This window comes from Festucalex cinctus, chromosome 8 (assembly GCF_051991245.1).
Source record: "Festucalex cinctus isolate MCC-2025b chromosome 8, RoL_Fcin_1.0, whole genome shotgun sequence".
Taxonomy (NCBI): Eukaryota; Metazoa; Chordata; class Actinopteri; order Syngnathiformes; family Syngnathidae; genus Festucalex; species Festucalex cinctus.
Window position 1 is genome coordinate 10,736,091 of NC_135418.1, and position 18,481 is coordinate 10,754,571.

Genomic DNA, 18,481 nt, shown 5'->3' on the forward strand with positions numbered 1-18,481 from the left:
GGGCAGTGTAGGACAAAAACTTGTCACTGTTCTTATTTTTGCTCGTTTTGAATTTAATCTTTATTTGAGGTATTTATATGTGTGATACTATCTGTTAAACATTTGTATCATTGTCATTAATAATGTTTTTTTTTTTATTAAGCTGTGCAGTTTACAAACTGAAAGCTTGCATAATTTTTGGGCTGTTTGACTACTTTTGCAACACACAAAATAGTTAACCTCTTTTATTAGCTAGCTTCTACTTTGCTCATACTGAGAAAAAAATTAACACAGCTTTACTGCAATTAATTCTGATAGGATAATGACTGCACTGACAAGATACATTAGATTAAATTGAAACATGTAGAAAAAAATGCATCTCACCTTTATGTGTTTTTTTTTTTTTTTTTTTTATTAGACCCAAATCATTCTTTCAGCCAACATCTAACAAGAGTAAGCAAAAGTAGCAGGCCTTTGACAAAGTAAGGGGTAGAAACCAAGATATCGCTTTCAAATTTGAGGAATCAAAGCAAAAAAAAAAAGAAAAGAAAAGTAGAATAAATATCCAAGGTACAGATACGGTATTTGAAAATTATAAAAGTAAGTAATCAAGTATGTGTAGTTAGTTACTTCCCACCCCTGCTACTAATGGCACACTGATTGCACACCTCAACCTTTGGCTCATATGAACATTGAGATCAAGGAAAATAAGATGAAATGTGTCAGCTTGCATATTGGACACACATTTGTGCAGTCTGCTTGTTGCCAGGCACAGGTTGCAATCCTTTGTAACTGTGAGTGCAATTAAAAAAAAAAAAAAAAAAAAAAAAAAATGGCATAGCCTGGGTCTGGATGCTGTTTCCTTGGAAATGTGGGACTCAGGCCTAAGTTATGAGACAAGGTCATTTTCCCACTATCTTAACTTAAGAGAAACATCTCCTGGATGCAACTGCCAATCCGAGGCAGTGTGGAGTAGTCCTCTTGCTGTCTGTGGACATGCCTGGGGTCTCTCTCCTGCCTTGATGAAAGGGACTGCCCTGCTCGGAGCTTTGTGATGTGTGTTCGTGCTGATTCCCAAGGCTATGCTCTCAGCAACTGCTTTCAGAACCTGGTCATGGCGCCAGCGATAGCGACCTTCAGCCAGGGACTTTGGGCAGCTGCTGAGGAGATGTTCCAAAGAGCCTCTTCCAGAGCAAAGGGGACAGGTGGGTGTCTCACTCTTCCCCCACACATGAAGATTCGCTGGGCTCGGGAGGGCGTCGTAAACTGCCTGCACAAGGAACCGGACGCGGTGGAAGTCTGCCTGCATGATGTTCGACCAGGTCACTTTGCGCTGTAACACGCTCTCCCACCTTGTCCATGACCCTGCTGCCGGAGTCCAACTGCCCTGCTCACTCGCTCTTCCTCCACACCTGCTCGGACCTCTTCCTGGAGTAGCTGATGTCTCTCCTTTCCCCGGGCCTGGCTCACTAGGGTCTTTGGGAAATAGCCCAGGCCTGCTCTCCCCGTTGCCAAAACCCCCTACCAGCGCTTTCTGCCTTAGGCGTGACTCTGCCACCTCCACTGCTTTCTCAGCTCTCCACTTCCTTCCGGTTCTCACTTCGATCCCTGCTGATGACACCTTGTTGTCCCTGGAATCCCTGTACTGTAGAGCCTCTCTTGTACGTGCCACCTTGAACTCTTCAGTGAGCCCACTGAGGGGTAGCTGGAGGGTGTTGCTTGTCCCGTACAGGGCAGCGCTGGTGAGGCTGCGGGGAAGTCCCAGCCACTTTCGAAGAAAGCCACTGATCTTCCTTTCGAGAGACTCCACAGTTGTTAACGGGACTGCATAAACAAGGAGAGGCCACAAGACTCTGGGCAGGATGGAGTGCTGGTAGATCCAGGCTTTAAATCTACCAGGCAGGCCAGACTTGTCCACCTTGGTGAGCCACGCTCCCAGTTGTTCACCAGACTCCTGTATGGCAGCAGATTCTCTCAAAGTTGCATCAAAGAGCTTCCCCAGGCTCTTAACTGGCTGTTCCGAGATTGTCGGGATCTCGGCTCCCGAGATCGAAAACCGGAACTTGTCCATCACCTTCCCCCTCTTCAGAACCATGGACCTTGACTTGGAGGGCTTGAAGCTCACCCTCGCCCATGTGATGTGTCTTTCCAAACCCTGCAGGATCCACCTGCACCCTGGGACAGATGTTGTGGTGATGGTAAGGTCACCCATGTAGGCTCTTATGGGAGGCTGGCGAACTAGCATTTAGGTATAGAATCACTATGTAATACAATCTTGACAGGCCTTTTACACAATACCTGATGCAACTGGCGCTGCACTGTCCCACTTGCTCCCACTGTTCATTAGACTAAATTGTCCACAGGTGAGAATGTGAGTGCATATGGATGTTTTTGGAATGTGGGAGGAAGTTGGGCAGGCATGAGAAGAGCAGACAACTCCAGACATCAGCTCTGTGAGGCAGACATGCTAACCATTAGCAGTGTCACTCAATAAAACTAACAAACAGATGAAACAACTTCTGCTATTTTCAGTTTAAGCGAGAACACACTGTTTTGAAGTAGAGGATGCTCGGGGTGGAGTGGTTGGTGCTACTAGGAGGTTTTACTATACTTTCTTTCCTTCGATAGCTATAGCCGCTGTCTGCCCCCTTCTTTAATACGGCTGACCCACATAATTTTTCCTCGAGGAAATAGAAACATTTTCCTATTCTCTGTTAATATAGGGCCTACAGTATTAGTTTGTGAGTAACCTACTAGTGTTTAATTCAAGATCACAGTAGCACTCGTGTAATCTGCACCTAAGAAGATTCAACTTTCTGCATTCACGCACACCTTGAGCCATTACCCACCTATTTAAAACAACAGTGAGTGCTTTGCACAATTGTTACACTAATTCACTGAGGCCACTGGCAAGTCCCTTCTTGTCACTAAACAGCAGCGCAGAGAACACCAAATGATTAGGGTGGGACCAACCTGATTGTTTCAGTTCAAAGAAGTCTGTGTTGATTAGGGGTCTGGGGCATTTTTTTTTTTTTTTTAAGTGTTGACCTCTTGAAGGTGAAAAAAAAATACAGGTTGTTTTAAAATACAATGTGGATGATATGACACTTGTTAAAAACACACCAACATATATGGACACGCTTCTTAGAAGGACACTTCATTCTTCATGTTTTCGTTTCACTGTACTGTAGTTGATCACCCCCATGAGCTCCCCCACCTCCCCCGCCCCTCCTCTTCTAGGGTCTCTAAACGCGCTCCAAAATTGCCATCAGCAAAGAAAGGGCACGACTGGAACACACAGGAGAGCAGCGTTACATCAGATTTTCATGAGATTATAACCTTGTTCGATTTTTGATCCTGGAAATATTAACACGTGATCGATAGTTCAATATCTTTTAGGGACGCGCGTTAAAAAAAGATGTTTCGAACTGTGACGTGCGCCATGGGGACACTAATCCTTTTCCTGACGTGGTGTTGTGGCGTCTTGTCCACAAAAATGTCCTTTTCCAACTTCTCGGTGGACAACGAGGTGCGCTCCAGCTTCATCCACCGCCGACTGAGGAGCCAGGAGCGCAGGGACATGCAGCGGGAGATTCTCTCCATCCTGGGGCTGCCTCATCGCCCGCGACCATCGCAGGTCCACTCCAGGATCAACGCTGCCCCGTTGTTCATGTTGGACCTGTACAATACAGCCTCGGCAGAACCGCCGCACACGAGGTATTCCATCTACGATCCCCATTTGGACCCCCGGACGTCCAACTTAGTGACCCTGCAGGACAGTCGCTTCCTGGATGATGCTGATATGGTCATGAGCTTTGTCAATCTCGGTAAGTTTATTTTACGGACTATTCAAAATGTTCAAATTGTCGTAAGTTTCATTTTCTGCATTTGCTTGATAGCGGTGCCCAAATATGTGGCAGATGTGTACATTTTGCATATAGCTGAGCCTGAACACATGTCAAGTCATGATGGCATGCACTCCGTCATTATATTCAGGTTTTGGTTTTCTTGTCTCTACGTCACACCGTAAATCGTAACATGATCCATCAGTTTTATGTCCATCATGGGTCATTGAAATCTTTTTCATGGCCAGTCCACATGTCGGCCTCCTGTTGACAGTGACGTGCTGTGAGGTTCATCATTAGTGATGAGGCACTGACTCCTCTGGAGCTGGATATATGAACCCCAGTGTCTTTCAGTTTTGACCTTAATTGAAATGTTTGTTTTAAATTATTTTAATTATGCTTCACTTTCAGTGTTCAGCAAGAAAAACAAAATATTTACGCAGTGGTTATTTTGCCGTGACTGGCAACTGGCTACCGAGTGCCGTGAATTTCACGAGAGCTGCAAGTAGGCCTATAAACTCTGTGCTGGCCGCCGGTAAATGCATACCAGCTTGTGGCGTAGTGGGTTGAGTGGTCGCCCTGAAGGTGCTGTGTCACAGGTTTAAATACTACTCTGTAGCATTTTTTTCTGTTATTATTTACTTTGTAATGTTTACACATGCATGCAGCCAGTGGGAGTTGTGAACGAGCTGTTTTGTTTCACATGTTTATTGAAGAATTGACAGTGATATGAACATTTGACTGTTAATGTTGCCAAGCATGTATTTGGAATGTGCGAGGAAACCGGAGTACCCAGAGAAGACCCACGCAGGCATGGGGAGAACATGCAAACTCCACCCAGGAAGGCCGAAGCCTGGACTCGATCTTACGTCCTCAGCACTGGGAGACAAACGTGCTAACCATACAATTTAGCATATAATTTATACATGTATAATTGTAAAATGTCTGAAATCCTCTAGTTTTTATGTTGAACAAATTTTCTCGTAAGTACCGTATCAAATGTTCTCCAGTTTCGATACTGTAAATGTATAGGATCGTATGCCTGTTATGATCTTGAGGACTGAGTAAGAGATGTGGATCCAAATGCGAAAAGACTCAGTGATCAGACAGAGGTAATAAATAAACGTAGGGTGATTTATTGACAAGGCAAATGGGCATGAAAACCAAGACTTTGACATGACTGGACTTGATGTGACTGGACAGGACTGACCCGAGCGGACCTGATTTGCCTTAATGGGGAGTGACTTGGCTTGACTTGACTGGCTGTGCTGTGGCGATGACTTGGCTGTAGCTTCGCTGTAGCCTGAAGATGTGGATAAACTAACTAGACGTGGCAAAATTCACTAGACAAGACACACACCATGACGTATGTAACTCCAACAATGCACCCACACTGATTGGACAAACTCATCAGACTTAGTCCCTGTCCACACGAAAGCCCATTTCAATGTATTCACACAAGTTTCTTACCGTTTGGGCAGTTCGTCCACACGGCAGTGCCGTTTCGGAGCTTGAACCCGATCACTTTTGGAACCGGGCTCTAGAGTGGAAAGATTTCAAAACGCGCCCCGTACGCTCCAGTGTGGACACCATATGCGTGAAAACTCATCCAGTGATGATGTAATTTGTTTTGCGCCACTTCCTTTGCTTGCATATGCTTTTATAACAAAACACTTTGCGTGATTTTGGGCTTGAATGACCCAGCATTGTCACTTCTGCTGTGTTCGTCTCACTGATCTGTATATATTACTCGATAAACGATAGCTGATGCTGCATTCGAGGATGGTCGGAAGTCGGAAATATCCGAGTTGAAACTTCCCAGTTCCGACCTCAAAGCGTTTGAGGTGAAAGTAAACAAACAAAATGGCAGATAGTGATAAATTGATTTGTATTTTGGTCCTCAAAACTCAATTTCACCTCCAGAAAACTTACGTTTTTGCAATTTTGCCTCATTTATTGTTTTAATCTTATTTCATAAGCATTCCATACAGTTAAGTAGTTTACCGTATAATTTCATGCAGGGATATAGCGGTAATACTGTCACATACGTTGCGTTACATGAAGTTATGGTGAATATTTATGAATAAAGAAAGCTATCTAGTTTTATACTCGAGTAAATTGTGTTTTGCCATTCAGAGTGACGTCACATTGTAGTCCGCCGGTGAAGTCGGGGTCCTTGGTATTTTCCGACTTCGCGAGTGGAATGTCCGAGTTCAAGGGGGCGTTCCCGGACCCACTTCCTGGTTTGAACTCGGATATTTCCGACTTCCGACCATCCTCGAATGCAGCATGATACACGCCCTTGCAAGACATTGAAGTGGCAAGGCAGCCATCTTACTCCTCCCATCTCGAGAGCAGACTACTGTATAAACTACTTTGAAGACCCCCTTTTTCTTTTATTGCTCAGTTCCTACACCCTAATTTTAGATTTGGCAGCGTCATCTTTTGTTGAATTACAGTTATAATTCTTTAATAAAAAATATACAAGATTACTCCTGTAAACATCATTAAGCATATAATTTATACATATATTTAAGGCAAGTTGTAAAATGTCTGAAGTCCTCTTGTTTATGTTTAACAAATTTAAAACATCATAAATCATGCTGTGTCTACTAAGTACTGTCTCAAATGTTCTCCAATTTCAAGTGTAAATATATAGGATCGTATGCCGAGTCATGTTTTTTGAGAGGAGTAATATGGCAGCCTCGCGTCTTCAAAATTCTTGGCCTTTCGGCTATCATATCAGTAGTTCGTCTTCTTCGCTGATTCTTCTTCTACAATTTCCGTTAACTCTTTGTGGCTGGGCTACAGCGCCACTCCAGACTTGACATATATATTACAGTCGTTAAACGTCCTAGGCGTCTTCTTTTGGACACTCGCATGTGGACTTGAAACGTTTCTGTCTGTACAAATTTATTTGAGGAATGAAATCGGCTTTGCTTCCGTGTAAACAGGGACTAAATACACCAATACTAATGAACTAATGAGACACACCTGGGGGGGAAACACAAGTGGCTGAGGGCACTGATTGGGCACACACACTGGGAAGGGAAGACACACACAGGTGGATGTGGTTAGACATGTCGAAACAAGGGAAGAAAACAGGAACACATGACCAAAACACCAACCACAGACAAAAACAATAAGAACATCCATAACAAAAACCCAAACCCCACAGAACCGAAAAATGACTATGCCGAGAAACGTTTCTTGGCTTCAAAAGTCTTGGCCTATCGGCTATCCAGTAATATATACAGATCAGTGGATGCCGGTCACAGCAAAATAACCTATGCCTAAATAAAAATAAAAATGCCTAAAATTTAACAGGAAAAAACACCACATTTCTCCACAGTACCAGTACTTTCTGTGAACTTTCCTAATGACTAAATATGTCACACACATTCATTAAAAATATTTGACCGACTGTTGAATGTCAGCACGTGCAGTACGTGCGATAAAACAAGTATATTTGGTGATGTATAGACAACATTGTCTCACGCACCATTAACGGCCTGTTTCAATTAAAGTGAGCGTGGTCGCATGAGTCGCGCAGGATGCTATGACTCATTGCAGCCGCTCTTCTCTTCACGACCATGTATTCGAACAGGAAATGTGCAAATTCTGCAACTTTATTCATTTGAATGATGAAGTCATGGATCCTATTGGATTTAGTAAGAATGTAAAAAAAACAGAGAACAAAAATGGAATATCAATCATTGTAATCATTTTGTTGTTTTTTGACAGGACAGGGAGGCCTTGCATGGCTCCCCTGCCTGCTCGGACCGCACATCCCTGAGACCCTTTATGGACAATTTCGAGTCTGAACCAGCAGGTGACACTGGGGTGAAAAAGACTTGCAAAGGTTGAATATTACAATGGCTCTTCTTGGAATTATAGCGTGTGAATGCACTTGGTCTCGTAATAATCGTAGTACTATTTTGGGGGTAACGTCTGTGAGTCTCCCTCAGAATATGTTGCTGTCAACTGCCTGTGCCCTTTCTCTGCTTTATGGGGCCACAGGGGCCCTATGTTTTTGGAATGTGTGAGAAATCCCATACAAGCATGTGGGGAACATACAAACTCTAGACAAGACTCGTCGAAATTCATTCACAGAACCTTTGATGGGAGGCTGACATGCTAACTACATGCCTTGAACATGCTCCCCTTAAATTAACATGGTAATACGGTACATTTTGTGCTTGTTTTCTTTATTTTTCTTCTTTTTTTTTTTTTTTTGTAGAAAGCTCTGAGGTAGACGTTGCAGTGTTACATTTTTGGAAGTGTCACATCTACCACATCTATCTATATAACAGACAGCTTGGTGCCATTATGTCACCTTTTATACTGCAGCATTGTTGCCTCGGGGCCTGTCAGAGGATTAAAGGCCAATTGGGAAGAGATGAAGTTGATCTCAATTTCAGTAGCTGTTTATACTCTTGTCCGTTTGCTTTAATTTCATGGAGTTAGAATTTATACACGCGAATAAAAAGCCATCTTAGATGAATCAATCTGAAAGAACACAGCATATTAGTAATATGCAAAGGCTTGTTACATTTAAGGTTTCCCCCTTTTTAACTCTTTTACTGCCGCACGTTATCAAAAAAACAAACTTTAATATGACAAAGGCTTTGATCATTCACGTCATCCTTGATAACGTTCTGTTTCATCAGATTTCGTCATGTTTCATTGTAATTTCATACACCGGCAGCCCATTGAAAAGACATACAATGCTGCCATCTGCTGGTCATAGTGAGTGAGTGTTTTTGATTCCACAACCCATTAACCAGGCAGCGCTGCACTTAGATATTGCACTGCCCATTGATCAAAAAAACAAAAAAACAAAAAAGTAGTTGACGTCATTTAACGTTTATGGCAGCATACATTGTGATTTTACTAATTGTTATTAAAAGTTTTTGGCAGTCAAAGAGTTAAGCACACCATGGACTCTCGTGTCAATCTTTTTTTTTATTTTTTATTTTTATTTTTTTTAACTTGGGTCCCTCATTGTGTTGGAGCGGCATGGTGGTCCCCAGATGATGGCTTCAAGACTTAAATGGATTATGGTATTTCCCCTGTAAAGATCACAGCTTCTAGCAGATGAAGGTACATCCTGCAGGTGGACTATATGCTTAAGTGTTTGTCAGTTTCAGTGTGGGGGCATATGGCGATTTGTGTTTCATTGGAGATTCCAATTGCGCATTGCAATGTGTAGCATTGAATCAACATCTGGGTGCTTTTTTTTCACCCCAACTAAAAGATTTAACAGCTTTCTTTTTTTTTTAAGGGGAAAAAAGCCTCAAGAAAAACACTAAACAGTTGTTTCGCTAAGATGATGTCAGGGTTCATGTCAGGGGATCATGCTATGAAAATCACTGTAATTTTCTTATTCTGTACTTTCACTAAAAAAAATAAAAATGAGCACATGCAGGTTTCCATCCTTGCGGTACTTTTGTAGTTTAGACACTCCAAATGTACTGATTGTCAAACTTCATGAATCTCAGCAAATCCTAAACAAACAGACACTGTCTGGAGCTGATGTATTCATACGGGGAACATTTGTTTTGACAAAGTCCTCTTGGTAACTGTGATAATCTGTAAGAAAACAGTTTGGAGTTTGTGCAATGCTGTCAAACTTGTCAACACACGTAGGCTTTAAATGGTGCGAATCGGGGGTGAAATGCTCTCTTGAGTAGTAGACCACATGTAAAAGCTGAGCTTCAAGTGATGCATTTGATATTTTAAAGTCTTCACAAAAAATTCCCAAATCATGTTTTTTTTATTTTTTTTTTTTTTTTATTTATTTCGCTACTGCTCCGACTGAGAAGTCTGAAAACCACCCATGCTGTTTCATGGAAAAAAAAAAAGTCTCTGAAAATCACGGACAGTTAATGTCTGTGTGGCCCTGCAGTGTCAGGGGCAAAGTGAAGTGTTGAAATCCCTCCCAGAGGGAAGTTTGCATATCTGAGGTCTGATCTTAGCGGCTAATGGTCCCTAACGTAAACACGCCAAGTCCTTACAAGCAATTATTGCTTTCATAAAAATACCCCCTGCTCCCTTCCAGCATTTAATTGCGGTCACACAAATGACTAGCAGGGTTCAGAATGCACGGCTCTTAAGAGCGAGTGGGCATATGTGTGTGCGTGTGGCGTTAGAAGTGTTTTAAAAAGACGTGTCAGTGTGCGTCAGACCTTTTGGGGCTATGAAATTAAAATTGTAGTGGTGGACGCTTTAGTGTTCTGATGTTACAATGATGTCAGCGGGATGCTGATCGCCGCGCTGGACCTAATGCTGCAAAAACACTGGCAAGTGTCAGGAAGCTTTGGGGTCTTTTCTGACCGCCATTCTTCTGGAAAGTCTGAGCAAGGTTTCATCTGACAGGGCGGAAAAGCGTCTTTTGCTGAACAATCAGGGACAGTGATACATGGGAAACGGATCAGGGAGGTGTGGCTCCTACACAATCTGGCAGCGACATGAATTGTGTGGATTGCTTTACTTCATGTGAATGTGTTTGTAAAAGCGGGCTGGCAGCTGTGGTTTTCCGGCCAGTGACTTAATGGGCCTTTTCTTGTGGCACACACATGTGGGAGCCAAATTGGGTGCCGGGTGTGTTTTTATCCCTCGTATTGGCATGTACGGCAGACTTAAGTGATGTTTAGATCAATCACGTCGCAGACTTGAGGCGAGAGTTTTTCTATTCCTGCTGCGGCGTTTCCGAGATGTGGCGAGAGGCGACACACATCAGAGAACTGTCGGAGTCTCGAACAGTTTTGACAGAAGTTGACGTTCCGATCTGCTTTCGCATCACACAGTGGCTTAACTTTTCCTCACAAGGGACAAGCTTTCTTTTTGAGAGTCAAATGTTTAGTGTGCGGCAGCTGGTATGAAATAATAAACCGTGAATCATGGTGTTATTGTAATGGAGTGGATTGTAAATGGTGCAGAAAAGCCTCAATCAAATGTTGCTTTATAACTTCTGTCAGAAGTTTGATGTGAATATATAAATAAAGCATTTCCCCATGTCTATTTTTCTTTTCTAACAGTTGTTCAGGATCAAGAACTTCTGTACCAGAAGCGCCAACGGGAATTCAGATTTGATCTATCCCGTATTCCAGAGGGAGAGGCTGTCACAGCAGCAGAGTTGAGGATTTTTAAGGATTTCATTCAGGAACGCTATGAAAACGAGACTTTCCGAATTAGCGTGTACCAGGTCTTGCAAGAGACTGCGGACAGGTAAGCATACTTTTGAGCTGATGTCTGTCTGTCTGTCTAGTATCTATCTGCTTTATTTCAACACATCTATTGTATATCTTTAGATTACATTTGAATTAGTTATTTATAATTGTATTACAATTTTAATTAGGGATGTTCTATACCACTTTTTTCAGTCCTGTACCAGTACGAGGACTCAACTCTTGAGTAGTCACCGATACTGACACTAATAGATACCCCCCCCCCCCCCAAAAAAAAAACAAAAAACAAAAAAAAACAACAATGACTTAATTTTAAAGAAATACCTATTATGTCCCAATATAGTATTTTTCCTTAAAGGGGTTAAATCACGGTATTTTAAGCCCTTCCAAAAGTTAAACATAGGCATGTAATGATTAAATCTTACCTTTGACACCATGGCGATGTCATTTAAAAAAAAAAGAAAAAAAAAAGATGTTTTGCTGGTTAGATATGTAACACGGAAGTAAAACGCCCGGTTCAGTATAAACCCGCCTCTCCCCATGTGATTGACACGCCCCCGGCAGCATACTTCAGTCTGCTGTTGTAGCTCTGCATTTAAGCACTCCTCTGAGTATGTCACACAACTTGACGCAAGCCAATTCTTCAATAAACATTTGAAACAAAACGGTTCCTTGCTGCAAGAAATTGTAGAGGAGGAGGGGAGGAGAGAGAAGGCAAGAGAGGAAAGGAGGAGGAAAAAAACCAAACCTGGGCTGGTTTCAAACCAGTGACTTGCTGCTTACAGAACAAGTACACTAACCACTATACGATTCATTCAGTTAGGCTCAACAGTGCAAATGTTTTACTTGTCGTTTACACAAGTGTCAGCCAGAAAAAAACCCTTGTGGGATTTTAAGACAGCAATTGTCATTGCACTTTGGTATTGCAAATGTGAAAGATAATTGATTGCTTTGAATTCAATTGGACAGAAGGTTCACTGATAAAGGCTACTTTTGTTACTATCCCATGGAGGTCTCAGAGAAAGTGGGCGTGCATTTAGTCGGCATTGGCGGTGGGGGGTTGGTTTCCGCACTATATGATGTCATAAAGTGAGCCAGTTTTCTCAGGTTGGGAGGGGCTGGTGATTGGAGAGCAGAATGACCTAGAATTTATCAGAGGGGGCGAATGGAGGAAAACACCACTTCTGTCATGTTTTTGATGATGAATTAGCGTTACACGGTTAAAAGCTCCAAAAAGTTGATTTTACATGTTGTTGTCCCTTTGTCATAAAACAGCCACAAGAGGGCAGTCGATACTGGTATAAGCGAAGTGCGCATTAAGTTTGTGCATGCGCGAGGGAAAAAATGAGGCTACCAACTACCCTATCAATTTGAATTAGAGTGGTGACAATCTTTGCGTAACTGTATACTTTAAAGCTTGCAAGTCAACTTCCCCCACGTCAGTAAACCACATGCTATGCATGTTAATAAAAAACAGCAACTTTCCAGCGGTTGAAACGTTTCTATCAGAGCCGATTCCATTGGATCCAGTTCATTTTCAATGACCGTTTGGTAGTTTCACCTACCCACAATGCACCACACCGCTACCCATAATGCACCTTGAATTTGAGATGCGCATTTCGCTTATTGACCACCATCTTGAGCACCGATACCTTAAAATATGGCTGATATCAGCACCGTTATTATTTCTTTCTTACGCGCATGTCACACTTTTAACAAGTAAGTTGTTGAGGTGTGATATCCATCCATCCATCCATCAATCCGAACCACTTATTCCTCACAAGGGTCAGAGGGGTGCTGGAGCTTGGGCCAGGGCAGTGCACACAGAGACAAACAACCATCCTCGCTCACAAGCACACCTAGGGACAATTCGGAGCACCCAATTAACCTGCCATGCATGTCTTTGGAATGTGGGAGGAGACCAGAGTACCCGGAGAAGACCCACGCAGGCAGTGGGGAAAACATGCAAACTCCACCCAGGAAGGCCGGAGCCTGGACTCGAACCTGAGTCCTCAGAACTGGGAGGCGGACGTGCTAACCACTCTTTCTCCGTGCCGCCCATTCTATGAACATAAAATTGTGATTCTGATGTTTTTATTTTATTTATACAATTATTGCATACCCCCCCCCCCCCCCCCCCACACACACACACACACACACACACACACATTTTAAGCCACTGTACTTGTCTTGCTAATCACAGCATGTTGGAGGGATATGGTGGAGGACGGGGAGCGATGTCCTTCACCGGTGACAGTAGGGCTGACGACACTAATGACTGCAGGAGCATTGTCATTCGCAGGCCCTTACATAAAGGCCAGTCAGCACAGACGAGCAGGTGTCAAAACAAAAGACAGACGTCTGCTTGAGGGTCTAAAAATCAGTCAGTAAACAAAGCTATTGTCTGTGAAATCTGAGGAGACCACACACTGTTGCGCCATTTTGTTGAAACGGTGTCTGTGTTCATAATGAGAGTGTACTGTAGGGAAAACGATGATACTGCCCCAATTTGTCTACAAGTAACATGTTACGTGTACTTACTCCAGAAGTGAAATGAACTTCAAGTTATGCACCTATGGGGTTCTTTTACATGCAGCTCTGGAGCCACATGTGGCTCGTTAATCCCTGTGGATCTCTAAGAAAAAAATAGTAGACATTATTATTTTTATTTTTTTTCATATTTATTTTTTTGTTTTTAGATAAAATATTCTTTGAATGAATTAATTATTTAGTTTTTTTTTTTTTTTAATGAATACCGATAATTAATGTTAAAAGAAAAAAGTCAGAATCCACATTTTTAAGTTGTCAGAAAAAGATTGGTGAAAGGTAACTGAAAAAGTTTTTTTAAATACCTAAAAATGCAAAAAAAGGAAGAGGAAAAGCAGAAAATGACCATAAAATGTCCATGAAATTGCCAAAAATGTCAGAGAATTGAATTAAAAAACAGAAAAGAAGATGTTCACGCTCCGGATTGTCCCTCGGTGTGCGTGTGGTGTGGATGGTTGCCCGTCTCTGTGAGCCTTGTGATGGATGTACCCCGCCTACTGCCCAAAGCCAGCTGAGATGGGCTCCAGCACCCCCCGCGACCCTTGTGAGGAATAAGAAGTCAAAAAAATGGATGGATGGAAGATGTTCAAAAGTAACCATACAATGTCCGAAAACAAAAGAAGAAAGGCAGAAAATCACCATAAAATGTTTTTTTGAATTGCAAATTAAATAAATAAATAAATAAATAAATAAATACATAAATAAGAAAATTGATTTTTAAAAAATGGCAAAAAACGTTCAAAAAGTAACCATAAAATGTCCAAAACCAAAAGAGGAAATCTTGAAAATTACTATAAAATGTCCACAAAATTGACAAAAATGACAGATAGCAAAAATAAAATGTTAAAAAAAAAAAAAGCCATAAAATGTCCAAAAAAGGAAGACGAAGACCATAATAGAATTGCCCAAAATGTCAGAAATTTGACAAATAGGCAGAAAAATCTAAAATGTATGAAAAACGAAGTCTGAAAAAATTACAAGAAAAAAATTCTTTAAAAAAACAAAAGAGGAAAAAAATGAATGTCTATGTAATGGATGCTGTTCTCCTATTTTTGTGTTGTGACACAGCTCTAATTAGCTCTTGGGCTCTCATTACATTACTAACACACGGTTTCCTTCATCATAATCTTCAAATGCTTTGTGACTCCAGACAGATTTTCTGTTATTAATTTGGCCTAAAATGGTTGTTTTGCCAAAAAGGTTGCTGGCCCCTCTGACCTCTGGGGACTAGTTTGATTCCTCATTATTTCATGGATGAATGTTATTGTAAACACAAGTTTTACTATTTTGAATTTACCATGCAGGAACATTATCACACGTATCGTTTTATCAACTTGTTGCAGTGGAGTGGAGCTGTTGCTGGTTGAACAGCGAGAAGTGTGGGCTGCAGAGGAGGGCTGGCTCATCTTTGACCTGACTGCCACCAGTAATCTTTGGCTGGCCAACCCTGAGCACAATCTGGGCCTGAAACTGGTCCTTGAAGACAACCATGGTCAGTCAACTTTATACATCATTACCTATAATGTGAGATTAGTGTGTCATGTGATATTCATGTGATCAAGACCACCCAAAATCTGAAACACGGTCATCTGCAAAACTCTTGTCACTCTATTGCACTACAGGTTATAAGAAGACCCCCGGACTGGCCAGGCTGTTAACGGGCAGCGGATCGCAACAAAAGCAACCCTTTCTGGTTGCCTTCTTCAAATCCAACGAGGTTCGCTTTCGCAATATACGTTCTGCTCACGGCCACAGGGGGCGCCATTCGAACCGCTCCAAACCGCAGAAAACCGTCCAAGATGCACTAAAGGCAGTTGAAGCCGCAACAGGTGTCCATTTCACACAATTTCACATCAAATACAAGTATAGTCATTTTAGGTTATTAACTCATTCACTCCCAGCCATTGTCACTAAAGCAACCCTCTTCGCTCCCGGCTGTTTTAGAATATTGTGTTCTACTGCTATAAAAACATGGATGCGACCAAAAGAAAGATTAAAGTCTCTTCTTTCATCAGGAAAATAACGTATATTTCTATCTGTTTCCGTTTTGCAGCAATTAGCATAAGAATACAGCTAAGTTTAATCATTACTCACAAATCTGTTTGGAACTGTGGGAAAATCAGCTTGTTTGCAGCATGGCCCTGGTTGAGCTCTTATACTCTGCTGACGCCTGCTGGCCGTTTTTGTAATAACTACCATTGCTTCAACCGTTCTCTTCGTTCAGAGGCTGCATCAAAGCCTTCTGTATGTTCTAGAATTAAAAACAAACAAACAAACAAAACAAAACAACGTATGAATCTGTCTTTTGGCCATTTAAAACATTTAAAATTGAACGTATTTATACGTTTTTGGGAACAAATTAGTTAACCAGCATTTTTTTTCAAATCTTTAAATGATATTACCTGTTGGGTTTGTTAGAGTATTTATTATTTTTTTTTTTTTTGAAAATCAACTTCCACATATGTCTTTTGATTTGTGTCATATTTGATACATCCGGTCAGATTGCTTTAATTTCATACATTTATAAGAACAGTCAAAAACACCATAATAAACAGACATATCAAACATGTTTATATTTCCAAAAATCAGAAAGAACATTTTCCACTATTAATCAGCATGTAGGTGTCTCTCCTTTCTTAATTGGGGCGATCTTGCATGGTCGCTGGAAAAGCTATCAGCTGGATGATACTGCCCTCTAATGGATTACCTGTGCAATGCATGTGTCAGATCATATATGTTAGGGTTTTAATGGGAAAAAAATATTATACTCATGAAATAGTGAGCTCCAAATGTCTTGTATTTAGTTTGATACATTTGGTGTTATAAGGTTAAACATATTTTTGTGTAGGTACATTATTTTACTTTTTGTATTATCTCATTGTCATTTACTCTATATTAGTGTCCATATAAATGTGTAATTCTTAATGTTTACATTTTCAGATCTCGGCATATCTAAAGATGGATGTAAGAAACATGAGCTGTATGTCAGTTTCAGAGATTTGGGATGGCAGGTAAGGTGTACATTTTTTATGTATCTTATATTTGTGTTAAGTTTTATGTATCTAATATATTAATGGCTGTTTTATTGCCTTCAGGACTGGATTATTGCACCAGAAGGCTATGCAGCATACTACTGCGAGGGGGAGTGCGCCTTCCCGCTCAATTCCTACATGAACGCCACAAACCACGCGATTGTGCAAACTCTGGTAGGTCTGGGACAGTCCTGATGACAGCCACCTTTACCGCACACATCATGTCTGCGACAAACCGTGTAAACCGATTTATACTTCTTCTAAACACAGGTGCACTTTATCAACCCGGGAACGGTGCCGAAGCCCTGCTGCGCTCCCACGCAGCTCCACGGCATCTCCGTGCTATATTTTGATGACAGTTCCAATGTCATCCTCAAGAAGTACCGCAACATGGTGGTCAGAGCCTGTGGCTGTCACTGACGGCTGATCACCCATTATACAGTATGAGCTCATTTTCTGAGGGATGTTTACAAAAAAAAGGAGGAAGCGGTGGAACCAGAGACAAGAAATGGTTTACTGCCTGTCACAGAGTAAGCTTTTATCTGTGGGACTTTTATTTATGAGCTGCAGCTGAGCAATTAGAACACAGAAAGGGTTTTTTGGACTGCTTATTTTCATGTTCTTTAGTGCAACTCGGAAATCTGCACTAAAATCAATCCGAGCAGGAAGATACTTGAACTGCTTTAAACCGCAGTTATCACTGTTGGGATCAGATGCTGTCCATATTTTAGTTGTGACCTTTCAGCCACAAGAAGATCCAATTCAATTTCCTGAATGGACGTGAATTGTACATGAACTTTTCACCACTGACCTCCCATGTGAGCAAAACTGCACATTGTCTTCTGGAAGAACTGAAGACTGCCACCAAAGTATTTCCACGACTGTTCAGCAGGCCAGTTAAAAGTGTTGATGTTCAACCAATGTTATGAATGGTAGCCGAGACTGTAAATAACATGTTGACATGAAAAAAATCTTAATGATAGGCTTATTTCCTTGGTGCATATTTACATCAGCATCCTTAATGTGAATGAATTTTCCACTTTATGTTTTTAATTATCTTCCATATTTCAGATGGCTGTGGGTATCAATCTGTTATGTTGATTGTCACATTTAGGGAGACCGGGGCTAGTTGAATCACTTTTTATAATTTTATATATTGCTTGGAATCAATACATCATATATAAACAAAACGTATACCAGAGGAAAGACCAAAGTCTTGGGTACATTTTTTGTATTCATATCATTTTCGTACTTTGTGCCAGTGCAGAGTTATAAGCCATCAAATAGAGGGCGTGAACATGTGACCTTGTCCAACCAGTGGGTAAGTTCACATTATATGGGGTAAATGTCACATTGGATTTTGCAACTAATAAAACAAGGATGGTGGTGAGTGGTTAGCATGTCCGCCTCCCAGTTCTGAGGACTCGGGTTCGAGTCCAGGCTCCGGCCTTCCTGGGTGGAGTTTGCATGCTCTCCCCGTGCCTGCGTGGGTCTTCTCCGGGTATTCCGGTCTCCTCCCGCATTCCAAAGACATGCATGGCAGGTTAATTGGGCGCTCCGAATTGTCCCTAGGTGTGCTTGTGAGTGTGGATGGTTGTTCGTCTCTGTGTGCCCTGCGATTGGCTGGCAACCAGTTCAGGGTTTCCCCTGCCTACTGCCCAGAGCCAGCTGAGATAGGCGCCAGCACCCCCCGCGACCCTTGTGATGAGTAAGCAGTTCAGAAAATGGATGGATGGATGAATTTTAGTTATAGTTTTTCATTACTTTTCTTTAACTAAAATAAAACTTTGTCCAGAATAGGAACTATGGCTCACCCAACTTTGGCATCTTGGGTTAAAGGGGATGTGGCTACCTTCCTTTGAACCCTTATACATATTTCAGGAACTAG

At 41.8% G+C, this 18,481-nt stretch overlaps 1 protein-coding gene across 2 annotated transcripts; it reads left to right on the forward strand.

The window, feature by feature from the left end:
* The first annotated feature begins 7 nt into the window (after positions 1-7).
* LOC144023868 (bone morphogenetic protein 7-like) lies at positions 8-18,076 on the forward strand. Of its 2 annotated transcripts, XM_077529792.1 has the most exons (8): positions 8-69; positions 3,520-3,806; positions 10,865-11,054; positions 14,905-15,053; positions 15,184-15,390; positions 16,502-16,572; positions 16,657-16,767; positions 16,864-18,076. In XM_077529792.1, the coding sequence occupies exons 2-8, from the start codon at positions 3,560-3,562 to the stop codon at positions 17,011-17,013; spliced, it is 1,125 nt and encodes a 374-aa protein (XP_077385918.1). In that variant the 5' UTR covers positions 8-69; positions 3,520-3,559; the 3' UTR covers positions 17,014-18,076. The 2 variants fall into 2 exon arrangements, with proteins under 2 accessions (XP_077385918.1, XP_077385917.1); XM_077529791.1 differs by lacking the exon at positions 8-69 and having other exon boundaries at positions 3,281-3,806.
* The last annotated feature ends 405 nt before the right edge of the window (positions 18,077-18,481 follow it).

Bases quoted from the DNA above. Each gene is read 5' to 3' on its own strand.
- LOC144023868 (XM_077529791.1), top strand. From the start codon at position 3,398: ATGTTTCGAACTGTGACGTGCGCCATGGGGACACTAATCCTTTTCCTG. The intron at 11,055-14,904 runs GTAAGCATACTT...AACTTGTTGCAG, and splicing joins TTGCAAGAGACTGCGGACAG to TGGAGTGGAGCTGTTGCTGG. The intron at 16,573-16,656 runs GTAAGGTGTACA...TATTGCCTTCAG, and splicing joins TCAGAGATTTGGGATGGCAG to GACTGGATTATTGCACCAGA.